At 42.5% G+C, this 25,466-nt stretch overlaps 1 protein-coding gene across 2 annotated transcripts in view; it reads right to left on the minus strand.

Annotated features, from left to right (window-relative positions):
* Positions 1 to 4,645: 4,645 nt before the first annotated feature.
* myo5aa (myosin VAa) overlaps positions 4,646 to 25,466 on the minus strand; it is a gene marked incomplete at both ends in the record, with an annotated part of 113,979 nt that continues 93,158 nt past the window's right edge. The window contains 18 exons of one of the 2 annotated variants that reach the window (XM_080729424.1): positions 4,646 to 4,798; positions 5,578 to 5,658; positions 6,746 to 6,920; positions 7,688 to 7,970; positions 10,344 to 10,494; positions 10,731 to 10,820; positions 11,168 to 11,322; positions 11,730 to 11,882; positions 12,529 to 12,622; positions 14,611 to 14,676; positions 15,810 to 16,008; positions 17,865 to 17,945; positions 19,961 to 20,017; positions 20,628 to 20,728; positions 22,178 to 22,186; positions 23,430 to 23,657; positions 24,073 to 24,129; positions 24,736 to 24,870. In XM_080729424.1, the coding sequence (XP_080585550.1) occupies positions 4,646 to 4,798; positions 5,578 to 5,658; positions 6,746 to 6,920; positions 7,688 to 7,970; positions 10,344 to 10,494; positions 10,731 to 10,820; positions 11,168 to 11,322; positions 11,730 to 11,882; positions 12,529 to 12,622; positions 14,611 to 14,676; positions 15,810 to 16,008; positions 17,865 to 17,945; positions 19,961 to 20,017; positions 20,628 to 20,728; positions 22,178 to 22,186; positions 23,430 to 23,657; positions 24,073 to 24,129; positions 24,736 to 24,870 (2,268 nt within the window). The remainder of the gene's footprint in view (positions 4,799 to 5,577; positions 5,659 to 6,745; positions 6,921 to 7,687; positions 7,971 to 10,343; positions 10,495 to 10,730; positions 10,821 to 11,167; positions 11,323 to 11,729; positions 11,883 to 12,528; positions 12,623 to 14,610; positions 14,677 to 15,809; positions 16,009 to 17,864; positions 17,946 to 19,960; positions 20,018 to 20,627; positions 20,729 to 22,177; positions 22,187 to 23,429; positions 23,658 to 24,072; positions 24,130 to 24,735; positions 24,871 to 25,466) is intronic. The other variant, XM_080729425.1, reaches the window with a different exon arrangement.

The following is a 25,466-nucleotide window of genomic DNA, read 5'->3' on the forward strand; positions in this document are numbered from 1 at the left end:
TTCGGGGGAGCGGCTTAAAAAACTAAACTAGATCAACGTCAGATCAACATCCACTCTTTTCGAGTGTCCTGAGAGGCAAATGTCTCCCCTCATACAAGGAATGTAATAAGAGGAAGTATATATAATCAGCCAGAACTCTGCAAATGGTGACAGTAAAAGCGAGGATCCGAGCTTAAAATGCGTATTTATGTTTTAGACTACTAGGCTATACTGTATCCATTGGTATTTTTCCTTTGCAATATGTAAAAGTACATTAAAATAGATAGCTAAACAGTGTAACCCATCTCTGACACTGGAGGAGAAAGGGACACCATAACAAAACACGCACACAAACAATTTTAAACCCATTTAAAGTGGTTCCAACAAAAATACTGCACAGAACGACAGGAAAGATAAATAATATTAAGTGTTATGACAAAGATTACTTGCTGAAGTCATTCAGATAAGGCTCAAAATCATATTTTTGCATGATGAACAGTTTTTATTTAACATTCATGTGTTTAAAACTCCTTCGGTATTGCCCGTTTCCCAGGGTTTGTCCTATAGATATGTACTCTTCACAAAGGACTTCATCCTTAAACCACCTCATTATCCATACAATGTAAAAATGTAACAAAAAGGCAATTTCATAACAATACTACGTGGTCCCAATTAGAACATTAACAATAAAGTCATTTTAGCTGACAAATGCACCACAACAAAATAATACAAAAATCAGATATTAAACCACGACTCACTAATGATATATGCCTGGTACTATTTTGTTTTGTAACTCTCTCAGTCTGCAAGACGATCTATGACATGATTTAAAATGGGATTTCATTTTGGTCGAACAATTTCGCTTCCACACACAGAAGCACATTATGCAGTGTGTGCGTTTGTGTTTATGTATGTGGAAAAGCGGGAGAGAGAGAGGAGGAATTCAAGGTCGGCCTCAATCTTTATCTACCCTGGGCGATGATCTCTTGAGCTCTTGATAAAAACAACATTATATTTAACCACTGTGATGAATGCAGGTCCTCCAACGGTAGCCGAACATTCATGAGAGAGATGTGTCATGGTGAGAACAAATGTTCAAACATAGAGAAACACCACTTTAGGAGGGTAAGGTTTGCGGGCAAATAAGGTTCATACAAGGGTCAGAGGCAAATATGGTTCATAGTTAATACTAATGGCACAGCAGGGACAAAGTAAACACAAAAAGCAGCAGCAAAAAATAAAATACTGAAATAAATAACAAGTTGATTGTAATAGGAACATGTTCAGAGCTCTTACGCAGACTTGGGACTAGACTTCTCTACTTTTCTAGAACAGAGAAGACAGCACTGGGAGAATCCAGCGCTCTTCTGTGCAAAAAGACCCTTGATACAGCAGTAAACCAAGAGCAATGTGTGTGCAATATGTATGTTTATGTGAACTGATCAGATTTGGGTCAAAACAGCATTTGCAAATAATACATTGTTTTAAATGCACAGGAATAGTGATATGTAGTGTAGTGATATGTAGCACAAATGACTAGTAGGAAGTTTATAAACAAACATAACCCCTCTACAAAATAGTATCAATGATCTGTGGTGGGTTTAAACACCTCAGAACAACCATTTAAAAATAAGATTAATAACCACTCTTATGCCTCATTCACACTACAGATATATAGTTGAACGTTTAGCTTGGTAATTCAATGTAATCTCAATGGAAACCAGCTTTAAAGCTTTCAAAGCTTTGTTCTGAGCATCTCCTGCATCTTTAAAGCTGGTTTCCATTGAGATTACATTGAATTACCAAGCAAAACGTTCAATTATATATCTGTAGTGTGAATGAGGCATTAGGGTTGGGAAAATAAATGTAAATATTTCAAAACTGACATTTAGATCCAATAACTGACTTAATCTTGCTTATGTCGGTTAATCGAATAATTGAGAAGCAGGTTTAATATATTTTTAAATGTCTTATATATCGACACAAAGAAATTATAATCAACTAAATCGATTAGCCCGATTAACCATTTAAGCCCCATGTCATACTTTATTCATCGGAATAGAGGCAAAAGTTTGAAATAATCGTGATATAGATTTGAAGTTATATTGCCCAGCCCTACCTAAAGAAAAAATCACACCCGTGTGAACTGAGCGGTGGTTTACCCACCAACCCCCCCCCCCCCCTCCCCCCCTGTGTGTGTGTGTGTGTGCGTGTGTGTGTGTGTGCCTGGCCTGGCCTGAAAACAGCGCCCCTCCCTTAACATGTGAGGTCATAAAAGGTACTACACCACATGAGGCTACATACAGACCCACAGACCCACCCACATACCCACATACCCACCCACATACCCACCCACATACCTACACACACGGCCACGCTATGGAGACGGTGTGACCACCGCTCAAAAACAAAACAAACAACAAAACTAAAGGGAAAAAAAGAAAAAAAGTGCTACATGAGTGTCCCGCTTCATCTGTCAGAAATGCAGGTTATACTATACGTTACAAAAGCTACACGAGAGCTCTAAAACTAACATCACAATTACATGAGCCAACGAAGAAAGGAAACTACCACTACCAATGGATAAGCCCTCAGTTGACTACATAACACAGCCATACGTCAATTGCAGGTTTCTCCATCATGGGAATATTCTAATGGTCACGACACAGCCTTTCATTCTTTTCCTAACTTGATCAAATCTTGTCCTGACAAGTCTTCTGCAAAGAGGAAGCTTATTTAAAACTTGCCGTGGGTGTGTTGGAGAACATGGGTGGAGGTTAATGTAATAAATAAAATATCCTAGAGTGAAATATAGATATATATTCATGTGTATTTATATATTATGTATAACATTGTTGTTGGGAGGAAAACCTTGTATGTCCAAAACCGTTTGTTTTGTATTTATCATTTCAAAAACGATTTAAAATAGTGAAAATAGACGATCTACAAGCAGGAGATCTGCCTTTTTTTGTATGATGAAGTAGGGCTTTAATTTACCAAAAAAAACATACACATTTAAAACTTGGAGATACAAGGTTTCTACCCGAAAGTGAGGATAAGTAGTATGGTACACAGACAAGGGGCTCTGTCTTGGCCTGACTTCAGAGTGTGGTGAGATGGGAACAGCCCCTGGTCCTGATCATACTGTATAGGGAGGAGAGAGCGACAGCTGCAGCTTTAAAGCTTCTCAACTGGCTCTTTTCCACCGTGCTGTGCTGTGCTGTGCTGTAAAACGCATTTCACAGGTTCTGGATGCGTTTCCACAGATACGCTACAGCTCGGTTCCAGATAAGGTTCTCAGAAAAGCAAGTGCATCAAAAGTATAGGAGCTTGTACAGGTAGATCTGCTACTTTTGAATTTGAATCCTGAAAAGTTACAGTTTTGGACACAATGAGGTTTCCACCTGACAGAGACAATATAGCCCTGCTCAGGTGGTGGCCCAGAACTCAGAACTTTTAAGTACAAGCTGAAGCTGTAAAGTAAAAGCTCACAACACGATGAGTAGTGAGCTTATAGATCAACTACCATAATTATTTTCTTTCTATGACTATACCTCTCACTTCAGGGGTGGTTCTGATTACAATGGAAACTAACAAAGGTTATTGGTAGTGAAAAAGAAGAGCTGACATCACATCATAAAGTAGTGAACTGGTATTATCGTACAAGACATTTGCCCAGTTTGACTGGGTCTCCGTCTGTGACCCCTGCTGGGACGGCTAGCGCCCGGCTTTTGGAGGGTCTCCCCCGAGAACCACATGTTAGTTGAGGGCCGCTGGTGTTTCGTGCATCGACACATTCTCCGCAGAACAAGCAGACTAACAAGATGAACAACTATTTAACAGTGAGCAAAACCCAGAGAGCGGAGCTAGGAGTGGGGTGGGCCGGGCCGGGCTGGGCTCCGTGTCTCAGAGTGGGATGGACTAGGGTGGGCCAGGGTTTTATCTACAGAGAGAGTTGGGGGGTCACTGGAGGCATCGGGGAGCGCTGATCTAATCTTGTGTAATCTCTCAGACAGTGGTTCCCAACTTTTTACCTTGAAGCCCCCCCCCCCTTTACATCTAAGCTCACATGCACACGCGCACACACACACCGGTGGAGAGTGAGCTTCTAAATCGGCTATTTTTGACCTTTTTAAAACTTTTGGTCAAATGTATACTGTTGTTTATTATTTATTTATTTTTAGGTTATTTGTGCAACAAACACATTTCGTACCTTCAAACAGACAAGTGCCCCCCCCCCCCCCCCCCTCCCCCAACTGGTTTTTGGGGGGGTCCCTAGGTGACAGTGAAGTGACAATTTAAGGACTTACGCCCCCCAAAAAAAGAAAGCAAAGAAAAAGACCATTACAACATCAACAGTAATCAACAAACAATAACTATACTGAAATAAATAAATAAATGGTCAAACAGTGAAAATAGCCAATATACAAGCTCACAACGCCTGGCAACACTCTGCTATTTTCACAATACTCGATCTGTTGAACCAAACTAAATTGAACTCCAGTGCTTATGTCAGGGTGTGTGTGTGTGTGTGTTTGGGGGGGGGGGTTCCAGCTCGGAAAAGGCTGAGAACCACTGCTCTTAAGAGGTGTAGGTGTTTCTAAAAGCTAATGTAGTGATCATGTTTGTGTTTGTGTGCGTTTGTGTGCGTGTGTGTCTCCTGGTCCTAGACGCGGGTGAGGAAGCTCAGGTTGAGGGAGGAGGGGATCTGGATGGTCTCCAGTGCTAATGAGGAGGGGTTGAAGGGGAAGGTGACCGGGTAGATCATCTTGGGATCCAACAGCAGCTGCGGCGTCTCGCAACGATCCCGCAAGCGAGTCTTGACACGAAAGTAAGGGAGAAGAGAGAGAGAGAGAGACAGATGGAAGGAAGTTGGTTTAGTTTTGATTCGTTTTACATTTGCCCAGGATCCAGATTCACTGTGTTGCATCTGCAAGATCTATTTCATCCTTCCTGACCGCCTCTGGCTGTTGCACAAAAGTAGTGAAAACAGCAAATCTACAAGCACACAACGCCTCGCGGTGCGAGGCGTTGTGTGCTTGTAGATCGGCTGTTTTCACTAGTTTAAATCATTTTTAAAGTGACAAATGCAAAACGAACGGTTTTGGACTTACAAGGTTTTCACCCGACAATGACGATACACTAGTAGTACAGAAATAGACTGAACAGTTAAGTGAGTATCAGATGTCAATTACACAGTAGCAAAATATACAAACGTGTACATATTAAAGCGGCAATATGTAACTTTGACCAATCTGTATGGTAGATCATGTTAATACAATAAAAAGTATACAATTGGGGTGGTTATACTGTAATTTGTCACCCTGCTCTGAGCAAGCAGAGAGGCTCCATTAGCTTTGGTAGAAAGCATCAGCACTTGCGCAGGAATCCGGGTTCAAATCCAGTGTAGAAGAGAAAAGTTATATACAGTAGTGCAGCACTTAAACGTTATACTTCATTGGGTCCCTCAGGGCTCTATATTTGGTCTGCTCCTTTTTTGCCTCTACACCAAATAACTTGGCCGAAGATTGATGCCCTTTTTGCCACCTGACCTTGTACAGTTCTCAGAGCATTTCATAATAATTGTGAAGACAGTACCTGTATGGTCCGTATGAATGATACCGCCACTCTCTCTTCAAACTCATTGACCGGAGTGTAGAGGTTCAGGACCCTCACAATCTGGAAGATAGCACAGAAAGAAAATAACGTTAATGAATGTACAATAAAAATACAAAATAAACTCTTCGTTCCTTTAAGCCTTAGTCAATTTAACTCAATAGCTGCCGGGCGCCGCTAGGTGCCGCTAGAGTGCCAGCCATTCTCCCGTAGGCATTCACTATCACATCCGGGTCGCCAGCCTGAACTGGCTTGGCTTTTCACTCGAATGAGTGCTATGCTAGCGAGCCGGAGGAAGTTAGCTATCAGTTAGCAATCGACTATATAATTTTTTAGAAGAGCGATCTAAAGTTATTCAGCCGCCAAAATAACTTGTCTGCTGGCCTCGGAACACAATCCGGAGAAAATCCGCTGTAAAGATGTGTTTTTCTATTGGAGTGGGCGGCGTGGCGCGGCCTTTTCTTCCCATTACGGGCCGTGATAACAGAATCGCGGCCTTGTGCTAGGATGCTAAATTAGACCGGGGCTATCGTTGATGCCTCTGATTATTTAATTCATTTTACTAAAGGAACCGAATAATGTCGGTTCTTGTAATCCTTAATACGTCTTGCTGAAACAGCGTTTTTTTGGGGGGCTCTAAACTTTTTTCTAAACCATTTTCAATGGAATAAATCATCGGGACAAGTAGAATGGCTCGTTGGGAGGCGGTGGAGGAGCCAGGACCACCCACGTCGCTACTAGCAGCTCAGGGTAAGCGAAATAGATTAAAAAATTTGTATTGGAATGGAAAAAAGAACCGAGATTATTCGGTTTTCGCACAGAAAGAGTTAAGACATCTAGTCTTTGCACAGAAACATAATTTGTGTTGTATAGCTTCGTTTAAATGCTTAATTTATAGTTGTAATGTGCAAATGCATGGTTTTTCAAAGGCTTCAGGAGTACTCTTATTCTGAAGAGATCGGCCACCGGAAGTCTTATTGCTGCTGGCTTATTGCTGCTAGCGGAACATAGACCCGAGACACGCACCACAACGCACACTCTTTCAGAAGATTGCCACACTTGTGTGTTGTGTTGTTTCGTCACATTATACGTGCAACCTGTCTTAGCGCTAATTAACTCTCCCACTCTGTTTCCTAGTGAAGACTCCTACCTGAGCGGTGGTGAGGGCATGGCACATGGTGCAGATGGCCTCTGCGTCGTCATCCGTCTTCTTCTTCACCTGCAGCAGCTGAGCAGCCTGGATGAGCGGCTCCAGAGTCTCCTTGGCTCCGCACACCATCAGACTCTTGTCTCTCAGCCACTCCTCCAGCTGGCTCACGTTGTACCTGCACACAGTACACACACACACACATTTGTATTCATATACTTGCGTGTTTATTTCAAGAGAATTGACCCTTATGGGTCCATAACTCTCTGAGCTATGGTGGGCTTTAAAGGATGTGTATCACTGGTTTCTTTCAAAATTGGCCTTAAAAAAGGGGGGGGGGGAAACTATCAGGAGACCACAAGGGGAGATACAGTAAATGTAAATTCCCATCGAAAGGAGGTGTCATTTACTTTTCATGACGTTTTTTCCTTTTTCTTCTTTGTACATACTGTAGTGTTTGTATTATTGTGTATGCTATGTTGATGAAGTGAAATGGAAACAAGTCCCCAGGACCTTTGTGTGTCGTCCTTTTAGCTTTAATGTCTTACTGTACTATGTGCCCTTTACCTTTCTGAATAATAAAGTATTCAATCAAATACCCATATTAAGCTGCCATAATGTCTGTTTTTGTTTTGATGTTGGAATATACGCGAGTGTATGTATGTGTGTGCATATACATCATGTATATGCACATGTACATTAGATGCATAATATGTGTGTGCATAGATGTATGTGTGTGTGTGTGTGTGTGTGTGTGTGTGTGTGTGTGTGTGTGTGTGTGTGTGTGTGTGTTTGCATGTATATATTTATATAATTTGAATTGTGACATTGTATATATTTATATAATTTGAATTGTGACATTGTTTGTGAACAAGATCACCAAAATAGAAACACAATTAATACATTTTAAAAGTTTGAGAGCCACTGCTCCCACACAGCCCGTACCTGATCTGCATGCCTTTGCTCCAGGAGCACATGTCCTTGCGTAGCAGCAGGTTGTTGAGGGTGCAGGCCCCGATGATGTAGAACTGCTGCTTCACCACCTGCTTGATGAGCTCTGGGTCGGTGCCGTGCTGACACATGGTGGAGTGGAAGGAGCTCAGCTGCCTCAGGATGGTGTCCAGCGTGTACGAGCCGTCGTCGGCGATGCTCGACGTCCGCTTGCGCAGGCCGGTCGGCTTGACCCCTGACACGCCCTGGATGGTCTCGTGCTCCAGCATGCCGGACACTTATGGGGGGTAATCAAATACATTATGTGGTGGTTGACATAGAATATGGTTGCTGTCGGAAGAGAAACCGTTTATCTCTGTAATTGCAACTTTTTGTATTTTTTCATAAATGAATGCCCTACTTCACACAAAAGTATCAAAAATAGCAGATCTGGAAGCTTGTCGATCTGCTATTTTTGCCTTTTGGACATAAAATTAATGAATCAATTAGGGGTTGTATACACACTACATACATACAGGTTGTGGTGATCTAATACACTGGTTCCCAAACTGTGGGACGGGACCCTTTTGTGGGTCGCAGACACATTTTTATGGGTCCCTTTATTTTTGGTTTCCTACATTATTCAAAATATTTTCTAAAACATTCCCAAAAAAGCTAAAATGTTCATGTTTTTAAAAACAAAAGTCAATGATTTTTTCAGTAATTTCAAGAAGAAATCAAAGAAGAATCTAAGAAATTCCATAAATTAGAGCACACATGTTTAAGTAGTAGTGAACATAGCTGATCTATAAGCTTGTTTTCACTAGTTTGGGTCCCGGGCAAATGTCTAATCTCTCTTTTGGGTCACAAGCTAAAACGTTTGGGAATCACTGATCTAATAGAAAAAAGGGTAAAACTGTATTTAAACGAGCACAGGTCTCCACCAGGTCAGGCATGTAATGTGTTTTACATAAGTCGGCCTCCTGATGGCGCTATAAAAGGCTGATGTAAAAAATGCAGGGAAAAGGTTTTACCTTGGCCTCTAAGGAGTGCGCATACAAAGTTTGACACTAATCGGTGGAGTTATAGGTGAAAACATGAATCGGCCTGTTATAGCGCCACCATGAGGCTGATTTGATTTTTCTTAAGTGGCATATATTCCTCTGCCTATTGGGAATGTGCATGCACAATTTCACCAAAATCGCACACTGCGTTCAGGATTTCAGGCATTTTATTCAAAACTGACCAATCCTGCAAACTTTGAAAGCCAGTTTTAGCCAATCAGGATGGAATATGGAAAATCTGACACATCCATGTCGATCACATGACTGTAGAGATACTGTCTACTGATTTACGTGATTTTTGGACAAAATCTGTAGGAGTACTGGCAAAAGTTAGTTTTGCAAAAGTCGGCCTCCTGGTGGCGCTAGAACAGGCCCATGTGAAATATTTGGGGCAGAGGTTCTGAATTGGTGTCGAGGGAGTGTGTGTGCACAGTTTGGCAGCGACCGGGCCAACGGCGCCGGAGATTAGCTGGTAACGGACAAACGGACGGACGGACGGACGGACGGACGCACGGACGCACGGACGGACGGACGGACGGAGGGGAAAACATACTCTCCCTCAGCCTTCGGCTGGTGGAGACAATAATAGTGACAAGAGGAACGTCGGATTATGATATGGGCAGAATCAGAAAGAGGTATGCTCAAGCTCATTAAACATAACCACCAACAGATGTCTCAACTATCAAAAAGTGTGACTCGCCGACTACCCTCCTTCAAAATCCATCTTAACACTTATGTTGCAATGATTTTTTCTCTTCAATGTCCCACGTTGCCATGGTTACCATAGACTTCCATGTAATTGCGCAATTGTGTAAAAAGTGCACGCCCATGCCTTGCTGATGCACCACGTGTGTGCACACTGTTCACAGCTTTCAAACAAAAAAATCCGCTTGGAAATCCGTTCAGGCATTCATGATTTATGGGCCATTATGTTTTCTTCGGATGTAAACAAACATGGCTGCCATGTTTGAAAGAATGGGTTGGTATGGGGGTTAAACATGCAATTTCGCGATCGCGATCATGCCTAATACATTTCTGGAGGTCCAAAAAAAATGTTTGAAAAAAAAAAAATTTGATTTTTTTTTTTTTTTTTTTTTTTTCAAAAACGGCCCAACCTCGGGAAACTCGGGGTTGGCACAGCGTTGGTACCAATACAAACTCGGGAAACTCGGGGTTGGCACCAGATGTGTTAAAAGAGCACCTGTCTGCATTTTGCAACTGGACCTACAGTAGACAAGTATTCTAGCTTGCTAAAATAAATTACCCCCATTGTTTTTTCCCCTGCAAATATACTTAGCTCCTAGTATTTATGATTTCTTGTATAGTATTGTATGTCTTTATACTGTATGTCTCGAGGAATTTAATACCCAGGACCACAATGGCAACAAGCCCTCGGGGCTTTTTGTGTTATACTTTTAGCATTATTGTATAACTGTACTTTCTGCAAACTGATAATAAATATTCAATTAATGAATTAAAGGCTTAGTGCCCTTGTCACCTCTGCGTCCTGGTGCGGTATCGCTGACGGCAATGCTGATATTTATGCTACGACGCAGGCACGCACGCACACGCACACACACACACACATACAAACACACACACCCTACCTATCATGGGTTGGAGGATGCACTCCATGCATTTGATGAGCTGCTGGTAGATCTGGATGGCCAGGTCACTGATCACCTGTCTGTACTCTGCCAGGTCAAAGTTAGACAGACAGTGTTCATTCTGCCGCGTCGAGTTGTGCTTCATGAAGGCCTGACACACACACACACACACACACACACACACACACACACACACACACACACACACACACACACACACACACACACACACACACACACACACACACACACACACACACACACACACACACACACACACACACACACACACACACAATTAGTCTATAAATCTGTGTTGACACAAAGACTGCAATTGTGTGTACAGCATGTGTTTGTGTTTATGAACTATATTGTTGTGAGTCTCACATCATCCCCACTGTACTGTTTCAGACAGTGCAGGAACCTGCAGGTGTTGGACAGCCAGAAGGACACCGTCTCAAAGTCGTCTCCTCGTTTCTGAAAGAGAAAAACAAAACCACTAAATACTTCAACTCCTATCATGCACTGCTCATGTACATGCCTAATGTTCTCATTCATTCATTCATTCATTCAAACACTTTATTCACACATTGTATTACTAATGACTTACATTCAATAAACTACCTTATTTACAGCATTGGTTCACAAATATTAACTTATTTTTTATTATCGTTATTATTATTTTTAATATGTTTTGGGGGCTTTCCTGCCTTTATTTATAGTTCAATAAAACTATTGAACTATAAATACACAAATACACTCATTATTTCAAACATTTTCAAAGATAAGAGCTCACACAAACACACATATACACACACATGTACCTTGAGGATCTTCTTAATGCTGTTGATGGTGGAGGTGAGCAGGGTGCGGACCTTCTGGTCGTCGTTGACATAGTCTGCATGTCTCAGACACATGAAGAGGATGTAGGCTGGCAGACCTGGGATCAGATTTACCGCTACCCCGCGAGGCTTCAGCTCTGACCACACACACACACAGGAAGGACACAGGAACATTAGATAATGTTGCTTCGTAAATGAACAGCCTACTTGATGATAATACATCAAACCCCCCAGAAGCCAATATTTCAGTTACAAATGTTCGCTTTAAAAATAAATATATTCAAAGATTTGCACACATTTTCCCAAAATAGCAGACCTACAAGCACTCGGTGCCACGCTGTGAGCTTGTATATCTGCTATTTTTCGCTATTTAAAGCATACAATAATGGTTCAAGTAATAATGCGTAATAATGCGTTCCCGGTCTAAAAAGGTTAAGAAGAAAAAAAAACACAAGTTAAAATGGAGATGAGACTATTTTTTATTTTATTTAGTTTGTTAACAAGATGACCAAAACAAAAAACACAATGTCACCCATCTGCTGACCTAGGATGAGGTTCTTGACCAGACGCAGTTCGTCTTCCTTCTTATACTCCAACATGCCCTGGAAGTCCTTCTCCCTGCGGGGGATGTTGACGGCTCGGACCGATTCATCCACCCCCATCTGCCCCGGTGAGATCTGACCCTCCCCCTGGCCTGCTGGGACACACAGAGACAGCACAGGTTACTTAAAGCAAAGGTTCTCAAGCCTTTTCATGTCAAGGACCCCCAAATTGATACGCGTTTGTACAAGCTCAAAGTGCGCGCTGCGAGCTTGTCCATTTGCCATTTTTTAGACATTTTGAAAATCTTGAAATGGGTGTGCATTCCCCTAATATCTTGTTATCTACATGGCATTTCTTCAGTTCAAGTCAGCACCCTAGACGGGAATCAAATCCGGGTCCGGTATGGTTACTACTAGGAATGGGACGATATGAACATTTCATGTCATGATTATTGAGACCAAAATAATAGCAGTTTACGATAATATCGCGATAAATACAATTATGCTTAAAACTTAAAATTTGAGCTTGTAGATCGCCTATTTTCGGCAAAGAGATTTGGTAGAGATTGACCAAAAAAAAAAGAGACTGTATGAAGTACGTTCTCAACTGGTCCGGTTTACCAATTATAGAGGGTTTAAGTGGTACCGGAGACGCAGCTCAGAAAAGGTGAATTGATCCCAGTGCACGTTAAATTAAATCTCCACAATACGATTATTGTGCGTGATTTTTATCACGATAACTAAATAATAATGATTATGGTCCCAACCCTAATGGTTGCACATCAGTGATGACCTTCTTACCTCCCATCTCTCCGATCTTCTTGGAGTAAACCTTCAGCTGTTTCTTCAGCTTCCGGATGGTCCTGTCCTGCTTCTCCAGCTGCTCCATCAGATCCTGAGACACACGGAGGGAGAGATGGAGTGATGGAGGAGAAGAGAGTGAACATGAATGAAGTATTGAGAGATGGAACAAAGACACAAGCGAGAGGGCAGGAGAAAATATGTTTGTGTGTGTGTGCGTGCGTGCGTGCGTGCGTGCGTGCGTGCGTGCGAGAGAGAGAGAGAGAGAGAGAGAGAGAGAGAGAGAGAGAGAGAGTGATACAGATGGAAGAAAAGACAGGTGGAGGGACAAACAGAAAGAGATGAAAGAGGGAAGAGAGATGTGAAGTGAGAGACAGATGAAATAAAGAGGGAGAAGAAAAAGAGTGAAGCTGGTTTAGAACAGCAGTAGAGACTGGAGACATTGGGGATGTTGCCCCCTAGCTGCGGAGAGGAACACTACAACCATCTTTCTGATAGCTGTTCCAATTAACCACTTGTCTTAAACGCTCTATACTTAATAAAATGGACCGAGCCGGTTTTGTACTTGGTCAGCTTGTTTCTTTCTACACAAGATCTCTTTGCTGGTAACAGCAGATCTACAAGCTCACAATGTGAGCTTGTAGATCTGCCATTTCTGGTGAATATTCCTCCCAGAACAGGGACTGATAGGGTTCAAGAGGTTAATACCTATAAACACTGAAACATATAATAATACTGTCTTTGACCTGAATATTATCTAATGCTGTAGCATATCGTTTGTACGATATGCGATTTGTACGTTTTTTCGCAAAGTAAAGCCCTGCTTCATCATACAAGGCCATCGCACAGAAGTAGTGAAAACAGCCGATCTACAAGCACAAAACGCCTCGCGGTGCGAGGCATTGTGTGCTTGTAGATCGTCTGTTCTCACTAGTTTCAATCATTTTTAAAATGACGAATGCAAAACGGTTTTGGACATACAAGGTGTCCAACTTCGGATGGGCTCTTTGCATTAAAACACCTTCAGAAATGGTGAGTGTTCCTCTTTGGTGCGTCATTTGGCAGAATAAAAGGGATGTGTTATAATCAAAAGAAGCATTGCTGTACTGATGGACTGCTCTGTCAGAGGAACAGGTATGTGTGTTAGGAGGGGAGAGCGGGTGTGCTCAGCTGCTCCACTGTGGGTTAGAAGAACACGCTAAAGAGTCAACGTAAGGAGTTAAGAGCTGCACACACACACACACACACACACACACACACACACACACACACACACACACACACACACACACACACACACACACACACACACACACACACACACACACACACACACACACACACACACACACACACACACACACACACACACACACACACACACACACACACAGGTGTCGCACCAAATTCTGGGCCCTGGGTACAAGGATTCACTCACATTTTGTGCTTTAAAGGCCCAGTTCACCGCTGGAACAACCAGATCTTATTTTATTGTTGTTTGGGACAAAATCAACACAATCCTGAGTTATTTTTTGTGTTTTGAGATATTTTAGTACGTATTTCAGCATGAATAATGATGATGAATTTGCATCATATGATGCAAAATGCATCATCATTCATGCTGAAATACTAAAATATCTCAAAACACAGATTGAACACAAAAAATAACTCAGGATTGTGTTGATCTTGTCCCAGACAACAATAAAATAAGATCGATTTAACTATTGAAAAATAGAGTGTCGCGCTGTGAGCTTGTATATCCGCGAGCTTGTAGATCTGCTATTTTTTAAAAATCGTGAAAAAAAATGTTAAAAAAAAAAAAAACTCTATTTCTGTCAGTGGTGACCCCCCCCCCCCCCCCACACACACACACACACACACACACACACACACACACACACACACACACACACACACACACACACACACACACACACACACACACACACACACACACACACACACACACACACACACACACACACACACACACACACACACACACTCACACTCCTCGGTTAGTTTGAACACATGCAGAAAAAAAACAGGCCCACATAAATGCACAGCATGGTCTCTACATACAACCATCCGACGTAAAATGATGACTCGAGCTTCCCGGGACGCTGTGGGGTCTTCTGCCAGTATTTCCTGTCAGGTGACATCATCCACACAGGTGTGAGAGAGTGTGTGTGTGTCCTAGGTGTTTCACCCAATAGTCGACCACCATAACCACTAGTCGACACAGTGGCAGTACTCAAACTAGAAGTTATTTTTTTATTACGATATTGTTATTCATATTTTTCTTTTTATTAATCAGGGCAGCATATCTATGGCAGAGATTTGTCAAACAAATCATAGTCATCATAGGTCTAAATGATGATGTACCTACAGTGTGGGACGCTTGAACAGAAGACATGACTCCTTAAATCGCACTGCACAATGTGCACAGACACCCAGGTTCGTCCCATATACATTATTATTACCCTTATCTGAGATGTTTTTTTATGAGAAATTACTACCTCTATTGGGTGAAAAAAATGATAAAGAAGGAACCGACATGACGTTTTGAAGGCACTGAAGGCAAACTGGAAGATGATAGATGACAGTACCTTTTCTTTTATATACCTTGGCACAAACTAAAAATCGACTGTAAACCGTGACCTTCTAATGGCTTATTGCTTCACTTTAGACTACATAAATACTGCATGTGTGTGTGTGTTTGTTTGTTTGTTTGTTTGTTTGTTTGTTTGTTTGTTTGTTTGTTTGTTTGTTTGTTTGTTTGTTTGTTTGTTTGTTTGTTTGTTTGTTTGTTTGTTTGTTTGTTTGTTTGTTTGTTTGTTTGTTTGTTTGTGTGTGTGTGTGTGTGTGTGTGTGTGTGTGTGTGTGTGTGTGTGTGTGTGTGTGTGTGTGTGTGTGTTACAGTAGGTGTAAACTCTGGTGTGTCTCTTCTCTCTTGGCCTAACACGTTTGCACATTGAGGAACACGCTTTTGCATGCATTAGGCTGCAATCACGCAGCCCTTTCAGCAAAAAACTATTATGTTACATATTTTGTGTAATGTTATACATGTTTTAGATATTTTTTTACCAAAATCAATAGCCAAAAACTATCCATAGCTAAAGATTTTCCATGACTTTCCAGGACCTTTGATCAATTCCCAAACCTTTCCAGTACTGGAAAAATATTTTTCTAATTTCAAAATATTTCCAGCAATTTCATGACTGTGGGAACCCTGCCTTGAGGTGAAGCATGGGCGCATGGCAGCGCGCATGGTGACGTACCAGGTTCTCGTTGGTGAGGCGTGTGATCTCGTGCTGCAGGCTGGCCTCGATGCGGGCCTCCGGCGGCAGCTGCAGGTTCTGCGCCAGCAGCTGCTGCTGCCGGTTGTTCTCCTCCTTCACATTCTGCAGCTCGCCGCGCAGCGCCTCCACCTCGCCGTCGTAGCTGCGCCGCTGCGCCTGCAGCTGCGTCTCCAGCAGCCTGGGGGTGGAGGGGGTGGAGGGGTGGAGGGGCGCAGGGGAAGAAGGAAAGAACCGAAGAGGGCAAACAGAGAAGGAAGAATAGGGCGGGGAAAGAAAGAAATGAACGATACAGAATGACGGGACAGAATCATGGAGAGAAAGAGAGAGAAAACAATCAAATTGGCATCATAGAGTGAGAGTTGAGTGCAAGAAGTCGTCCACAGTGCTTCCGGGTCACAGGAGAGAATGTTAGTTTTTTCACCCAGCGGGGTGACAAACAGCAGCAGCATGCTGTTTACATGCTAGTGAGACAATAAGCATTACTAACCACGTCATCAACCCTATAGCGTCCCTGTTCTGGGCATGTCGTAATAACATTTAGCAAAAATAACAGATCACAACGTGACCGCCAACAGAGGATAGGGTGGAGAAAAAAAAGGTAAAGACACCTGGGTGACCTCGGTCAACAAGGTATATAGGGGTTTCGGTGGTTAAGACCAGAATACGCTCCACTCTCCTCTGTACCACATCACTGGAACCAGTCAAAACAAACATTTTGTGATTATAATACCCGACATTGTGAGACAGATTGTATTGCCATACATGTGGGCACAGCTGAGTGGAGTACTCAACTTATATTTTGGTTAGTGGAGGTTAGACAGTTTTTTCTCAAAGTGAACATGATTTTATCGTGAAGGAATTCTGCACACCTTCAGAGCATGAGGCTCAGGGGTCTGTCTGATACACATCTGAGTAGGATATTGTGTTATCAGGCGCTTTGTGATTTGGACAATGGATCGCTGTGAAGCACTGCTCACAATGTCCGATACGATTCTTTGACTCAGAGGAGAGTTGGTAGCAGTTACAGTTCAGGATGAAGAGAGATATCTGTCAGCTCTAAAACGCTGCATATGTCCATGTTCTCCAACCAGTTTAAGAAGAGACCGACTGCAAGAGAGTGAGACAGTAAGAGAGAGACTGCAATGGCTCTTTTCCACTGCATGGTACCAAATGGACTATTTTTTTGTTTTCCATTTGTAAATGTAGTACCTGATATATATATTTTATTTTATTTATTTTTTGTATCACATCCATCCATGTTCCAAGTGAACTGAGGCGATACGAAAAGCTGACATGAAACACTGCAGGTTGCCGTCTCCAATTTGAAACAAATCAATATTGAGCTACTGCATGGCCTCATTTATCTCCTAAAATGTTATTAGAAGCTGGTTTTGTTGGACAGCTACTTTGAAGGAGTACTGTCTGCAGTGGGCCTGGTACCAAAAGAGTAAAGCCGAGTCGAGGGCTTTTCACATGGAAAGCGACTGACGCACCTACTGTAGTAATTCATTTTCAGCGAGCGGCAAGCAGGCAGGTAGAGGGGCGCGGGCAATCTGACAGGCGGAGCAACAAACGTTTCACTCACATGCCCACAACAAGAGCTGGATTGTTGTAAAAAAAAATCTACATGAAGCACAGGACAACGATTTGACTGATCTGAAATAGGTGTAGATTGCCTGCTGTTTACCCGCGGAGTGCTTTTCTGTCTGTGTGTTCACTGTTCACATAATAAGCGCAGAGTGACCCCACTGATTCAAGAGAGAACAGTCGTGGTGTCGCTCCCCGTCTGAAAAGCCCTTCAAGCCGGTACCATGAAGTGGAAAAGCTCTACAAGAGAGTTATGCCTAATTTTTGTATTATTATTATGAATTGCGCTTTAGACTGCAAGAGAGGGCCACCGTAACGAGAGGGAGATTGAAAGAGTGAGAAATTCAAATGAAATTCAAAAGGGAAGCATGAGTACAAAATACGTCCTTATCCTGTTTGTGAGAAGGCAGCGAATGTCATGCACACAAAATCTCATAAGATTAAAACCTGTTGGTTTCCTTTAACCCTTCATAAACCAGCCACAGTTCTCCATCCTCATTCATCTTATGGAAGTCTGGAGTGGGGGATCTGAACCACACCCGACCCAGAGGGACATGAAAAGCAAAACACACACACACACAGGAGTGAGGGGAGGGAGGCGTTGAGTGTTAGGCATGATGGGAGTGGACACTGCGTGAGTGGAAATGGGCCGATTACATTCTAGTATATATAACATCTTAGGAGTGTACTCCTCACAGTTACAGACCCCAGGGGTCCCTGGATCCCATTTTAAGAACCACTACATTTAGACAGTGGTTTAGTGGTTGTTTTCTAGTATTCGTGTGTGTGTGTGTGTGTGTGTGTGTGTGTGTGTGTGTGTGTGTGTGTGTGTGTGTGTGTGTGTGTGTGTGTGTGTGTGTGTGTGTGTGTATTCAGCCTGTGCATGGTTAATGGAGGAATGTGGCATTTGGTGGACGAATATGGAGGGGGGGAGGAATGACATTTAACAAATGATTTTAGACAGAAATAAACACAAGAGAAACACTATAAGATTGGTGATACATAGGCAACGTTCTGAGGTGTTCCATCTTTCTAAAGGCTGTGATACATGCTAACTGAGACAGGCAGAGAGGTTGATCAATGGGAAACAACCAATCTACTGTGCATAATAGTAAATACAAATATCAATCTGAAACTTCCCGAAAATTGTCCATTTTGTCCAAGACACCTCAGAATGTTGCTATGTATCACTGTCATAAATAATCAAAAAAGTATGAGGCAGCGATTATGCTATGCTCATTCAAACAAATACAACAAGCCCTGCTAGTTACAACAGTGCCAACCCTACCACATGTATTTGTATTCAGTAAGTGACAGTGTGCTTTTCTTTGAACTTCCTTTTTTTAAAAACCCAGATTAAACAACAACAACCACCACCTTGCGTATGATACAGCCATTCCAAAGCTGCCATGCAGGTGGAAAGGTCAACCCTGTGGTTGGCAGGGAATCCCCAACCTGGCCTGGGCCATGTAATGGATCAAAAGGTACTGTGGGAAATTCTGTCTCATCCTGAGATCGAGTAGTCCTCAAAATGCTTCCTTGACTGGAATCCATTTTGGGGTTGAGAGACAGCCCTGTAATCCATGCCAAAGCCATCCTCTGCTGCACGTCACTTTGGCTAAAAGTTAAGACAGCCATGCTACAGTATACTGTATAGTAGCCCCAAAAGTAACTAAATAATAGTTAGGGGAAAGAAACTTGAAACTTCAGTTGTGAAATCAAGTACACACCCCATTACAAAAATTCACCCAAAAATGATTTTTTTTCTATCAGTTACTGACTTCCATGTGGCTACCTTGAATTTGTGGTGAATCTGTTTTTCTCGCAAGTCTCTCCACACAAAGTGATTGAAGAATCCAAAAACTATATTAAAAGTGTTTCTATAAACTCCATTCAGTACTTCCAAATCAAATGCCTCGTCTCTCCAACTTTACCATTTATTTACAGATGAATGAGAAGCGCATGTGAGCACGTGGGTTACAACACCAAGTCCAGGCACGGTCTTCATTTTTTCTTAAATGAAGAATCCAAATACGAAGACATTTTTTAGGCTTTTTTTCTCCATTCAACGTGGAGGCATGCAAGAAAAACTACAATTCTCCATCAACTGAAGGCATCACAGGGTCAGTAATTGATAGAAAAGAAAGTCATCTTTTGGGTGAAGTATTCCTTTAACACTGCCACCATCTGTTGTTAGCCAGTAACCATTAGCTAGTATAGAGGTACTCATCATTTTACATGCTGTTAACACTGGCCAGTGAACAACACTGCCACCATCTGTTAGCTAGAGGTGCTGCATCATTTTACATGCTGTTAGGGCAGAACCGCTACAAAGGCTCCTGTCTCCTATTTTGGCATCATCATCATGCTGTTTTAGGTTTCATCCCTGCTACGCAGAGCTAACCAAGCTTTGCTGAATCAGGTACAAAACAAACATTTCTCTGCCATTCTAAGCCATTTGCATTCCTTTCTGAGTTGGTTTTAGCGCTAGCGTGGCCATGTGTGCCGGCTTCCATGATGCACAGGCCACGTCTGATGGTTACCTTAGCCTACTCAGGAGCTCATTGCCTTCCAGTGGTTTACGTAAGAACCTAGGGGATCTGCATAGGACAGAGAGAAGGGTTCACACACAGACAAACACACACACACACACACACACACGGGTGCAAGTGCAGAATCACACGTCACACACACATGATTGTGTGTGTGACGTGTGCTTGAGCAGAAACAGACACAAGTAATAAGAGTGCGACAGGGATGATGTCTATTCGTAGGCCAACCCCAAAGTTACCTCCACCGTGGGTTCGACAGAGAATTTTGGATAAGAAAATAAATGAAGGCTTGTGTTATCGACTTAACACATTTACTTATACAATAAATAATATTCACAAATCTTTTTTTAAGCCACACAGATATGTATGAAATGAAATTAAGTTTGAAAAAAGCTCATAACAGCTTAAAAAATCACGTTTGAGTACAATTTATGTCAAATAACAAAACAAAACACTTTGGAACCCATTGTGCAATCACTTCCCGGGTTTTTAGGAATGCAAATTTCAACACTATTTTTCTAAATCGTTTAATAAGGAAACAACATTTGCAGCTCAATGAAGTACACAGGCTGGGCTGGAAGGTAGGGTTGGGGGTTGCTTGAGAGAGAGAATAAAGTTGTTGAGAAGCAGCTGGGAGGTGCAGGTGGAAACACAGTACCTGTTGGAGTCCTTGAGGCCGACGTAGGCCTGCTTGAGTTCCTCTGAGCCCTTCAGCTTGGACACGTCCACCACATGGTGCGAGGGCTCCGTCATGGTCTCCTACGGAGAGACAGAGAGAGAGGAACACGGATGTTGCATTGATTCTCCCACTTGTCTGCTACACCCTGACACAAAGTCCATATAGTCTCACATTGTACAGATGATTGCAGATGTCTACCTATAATTTAGGAATTCAAAGATTCTAAGACGGGGGTCTTTTGTATTAACCAGTTGGACCCTAGCATCCCTTTTCTGAGGGGAATATTAGCCGATAATTGTAGATCTACAGGCACACAACGTATCGCACTGTGAGGCGTTGTGAGCTTGTAGATCGCCTATTTTCGGCTAATGTGGTGTAGAAGGGAAAAAAAGAGCAGACCAAGTACAGAGGCAACGGTCTCTGTACAGTGTACAGTTTAAGTGGTTAAATGTCTGAAAATACACATTAACATGACAGTGCTGCCAAACAAGTCTATGAAACCATCTATGAAATGAAAAAGCTTTATCTGCAACACAATTTTATACAATATGCAGCAGGGGTCCCTACTTCATCTCTCTCAGCTAAGGGGTAATTGGCCAGAAGAAATTGCTCTAAGAAATAACTGCACTTCAGAACCGCAATGCAAAGACTTTGGTGTGGTCAGTGTTTAGTTCTCAAAGCAGTAGGCGTAGGTTTGTTAGCAGAGGTTTTCTCCTTCTAGCCTCTACTGTACATTCAATTTAGATTTCCCCTGATGATCCGTAGGTGTTCATCTGTAACGTATCGGGATGCTACTTTACGTTGTTGCACCATGAAGAGTTCCAACACCATAACCGTGGAATGTCATGCCGCTAAATGTCCGTAAAATGAAAACATGCATGCAAATGCATATTAATGTGTTCAAATTTGAGAAAGCGTTACATTTGTGAACGTAACGATTTGTCAAATTTACTGTAACATGTTAGATATTATGTTCCTGACGCCTAAGAGCTGTGCATAATGTCCTACGGTTGCATATGAACAGCGGGAAACTGTAGGCCATTAGCACTAATGGCCAATTCAAAATCTAGAGGACACGTACAGGAACTCTCTGTGAAATGACTTCATATCCATCTGTGAGTCGTTTCCGACACAAAGGTGAGATATGTGGTCAATACACCTGCATGCATGTAAGCCACTCCACTCCGCTGTGTACTGCAGTAGTTCTTGAACCTTTTTAAGTCAAGGACCCCCAAATTGATATGTATTTGGCCGCGCCAAATACATATTTGAAAAGGTTTTGTGCCAGGGACCCCCAGACAAGAAGATTTATGTGAAAATAACATCAAATGTTATATCGATAAAAAATACTCCAACCCCCAAGGAAACCGTATTCCATTTGTACACTCTCAGACTCAAGTTAACATGATTTTACAGTGTAGATCAATCGGGTGCCAGCGATGAAAATGGTATCAAATGGGTGTCAAACTACTGTAGGGGTCCTTGAAATGAAAAAGGTTGCGAATCATCAGCGGTTTGCCGTACTGTACCTTCTCATCCTGAGGGACAGCATGTGAGGAGAGAGGAGACAGCTCAGTTAGACACAAACACACCTGAAAACTACTTATTTTATATACACTTATTATACATTATGATCACCATTTATTTAATGGTGCTGTAAGTGAAAAGGAAAAGTGGAAAGTTTGTGTTAAAGCTCTATATTCTGCTAGCAATCTGTTTGCTTGAGCTTGTATATCTGCTACTTTTACCATTTTAGAATTTGAATCCTGAAAATCCTGGACATACAGTATGAGGTTTCCACCCGACAAGAGACGATAGACGACAATAACGTGAAAACAGTGTCGGGAGAACAAAGAGGACCTCCTGCTCACATTATGTATTACCAGTGGCACACTGTAAAGTAAACTGTGCTCTCCCCATCTCTCCAGCTATTTGGTAAACGAAAATACGTTTTCAGGAGGGGTGCCAATTTTATCCAGTCAGGAGAGCAAACCACACACTTCAATTTGATAGTGTTCCAGTTTCAATTTTGTCTGCCAAGTATTTGTTTCATCACTTCCAATTTCACTTGTTTATCTTGTATCCTGTAGGAGAAAGGTGTTTTCTGTTTACTAAAGAACTGGAGAGACGAAGACCCCTGTTACTGAACAAACACTCTATAGCAGGGGTGTCCAAACTGTTTTCAAAGGGGGCCACATTAGAAAATATTAAAACATTAATAAGGCCCGACCAAATCTCCTGACATAATGTACTTTCGGTCTGACCATAACAAGTCACATAAATACTGTATGCTTCACATTTAAATGATTTTATTTAACTATCATCATCAATATTTCATATCAATGGCCTTTTGTCAGGTGTGTGCTCTGAACAAAACACAAATAACTCAGCCTTATTTCACATTACCAAATGTAACCAGACGTGCAATGTAAAAATTGCCTTTCTTTGACCCCTTCAGAATGAGACAACAGGGAACAAGGAATCCTGACAGATTATACTCTAGGAAAATATTCTCGTTTGACGGTGCTGGTGGACCGTTTATAATACAATTTAGGATTGAAGCCACGGGCTGTATAAGATTTTGTCCTCGGGCCGCATTTGGTCCCCGGGCCGCACTTTGCTCTATAGCAATGATTACTATAAGAATGCAGAGCTATGTAACACTCAACAAATAAATATCAATTACAGTAACTTTAAGCTAAAAATGTAACCTAAAAATGACTACAATACCCAGAATGCTCCACAAACTAACAGTAAAAGGCAGCGAGAGGCGGCGTGTACCTTGTGCTGCATGGCCTCCTTCTGGCTGACCAGCTGGGAGCGTAGGATCAGCACCTCCTCCTTGCGCACGTCCAGCTCCTCACAGGAGGAGTTGAGCTGGTCCAGGAGAACCTTGTAGGCCGGAGAGCCCGGCGCTCCTGCTCCAGCACCTGGGTTGCCCAGCAGGCTTTGCCTCATCTCCGTCAGGTTATGTTTAAGCTTCTTGTTCTCAGACTCCAGCTCCTGGCGCTGAGGGAGGGGGAGATGATGTGGTCGAGATTGGGGGGTATTAAATAAGGCTTTTGTCGATGTTGCTTTGTGTTTATCAATTTCTCCACAATTTATTCATTATCAAATCCGTCTTAGTCGACAAAGAAGCGAAGTCTGCTTGACCCGACTCGTCCGAGTTACGTCCCGATAGGGACGGAATCGTAAATCTTCATCCCCCCGACTTTCGGCACCTCCGCGCGGTCCGAAGGGTGCGTAGCCAAAAGCTCCCAAGCTGCGAGGGGCGTGAAACTAACAATAACCTGCCTCGAATCCACTCCTCACCGTACAAAAATAGCTGATCTACAATTTCAAAGTTATGCCAATCCACTGGAAATCTACCATCTTGCCAATGGCAGGACGTGTAAAGTTTTGAAATGACACATCTGTAGCTCACCTTCAGGGATTCGTACTCCAGCTCCGCCCCTCGGGCCTTCTTATGCTCTGCATCATCCTGAAATGGGGGATAAAATACGTTCATAAATCCAGTGAACTGGAGACAAACAGAATTCAAAATAATAAGTTAACATCAGTTAAAAAGGGACTCAACCAAGAATATGCATGCATGTTCTGACCTCAATCCCAAATAACCCAGTGTAAACGAAGCTCAAGATCTTTAGAAGTGCACACTAGCATCACTAGTGTACAGTGTTAAGTGCCCTGGCACCAGACCCGTGCATCACTAGTGAACAGTGTAAGTACAGTACCCTGTGGATAAATAGACCCATGCATCACTAGTGTAGAGTGTACAGCAGTACACCCGTGCATCACTAGTGTACAGTATACTGTAAGTACCCTGGCGCTAGCTCCGCCACGCGTCCATGGGCGCAGATAGCGGGTGGGACGGGCGGGATAGGTCCCACCCAGTTCCATAGCGACCCCAAGCCATCCCACCCACTTTTAAAAAAAGAGAGAAAAAACAACAAAAACCTCTGATGAGCAGAATCACAGACATCGAAAAAGTTTGATGTCCTTATTTAGACACCGTGTGTCACTAGTGTACAGTGCACAGCAAGTACCCTAGACCCGTTCACCACTAGTGTACAGTCTGAGTAAGTACCCTGGCTCTAGCCCGCTGGAACTGGTCTTCTTTGCTTTCCAGCTCGTTGCGAAGGGACTGGCTTTCTTGCTCTAGTACTGTGAGGCGCTTCTGCAGCTTGAGGGTTAATGAGGTATCCATTCCACGAGTCACATCCTGAAACACACAAACACACTGTTAACAGGAGTGCCATGCATTTACATACAGAGTAGCTATAAATACATGCACATATGAATTCAGAATTTACTTATTATTTATACACTAGTGGGGTCCTCAGTTCCTACAGGGGGTCCTCCAAATCTTTGTGTGATAAGAACTTTATTCCTTCTAAAATAACCACTATCCCTATTCTGTGTGGAACATTAGCCAAGAATAGCCGATCTACAAGCTCACAACGCCTTGCAGCGCAAGGCGTTGTGAGCTTGTAGATCTGCTATTCTTGGCAAAGAGGTTTGGTGTAGACTGAGTGGAAAGAAAAGCAGACTAAGTATTGACGGTTAAAGTCATTCAATGTCTAGAAATACACATTAAACCAACAACCTACACTGATGATATTGCTGTCAAACAAGTCTAAGCTGTCTCAGAAATCAATGAAAATGTTTAATCTGCAACACAATTTTATACAAAACGTAGTGGGGGGGTCCCTGCTTTCTCTCTCTCTCAGCTAAGGGGTCCTTGGCCTAAAAATGTTGAAGACCCCTGCACTAGTGTAATTCACAAGTTTTGGAATTCTCCAAAAAGGGCACACTGAG

Source organism: Nannobrachium achirus, assembly GCF_963921795.1.
Source record: "Nannobrachium achirus genome assembly, chromosome: 7".
NCBI classification, from domain to species: Eukaryota; Metazoa; Chordata; class Actinopteri; order Myctophiformes; family Myctophidae; genus Nannobrachium; species Nannobrachium achirus.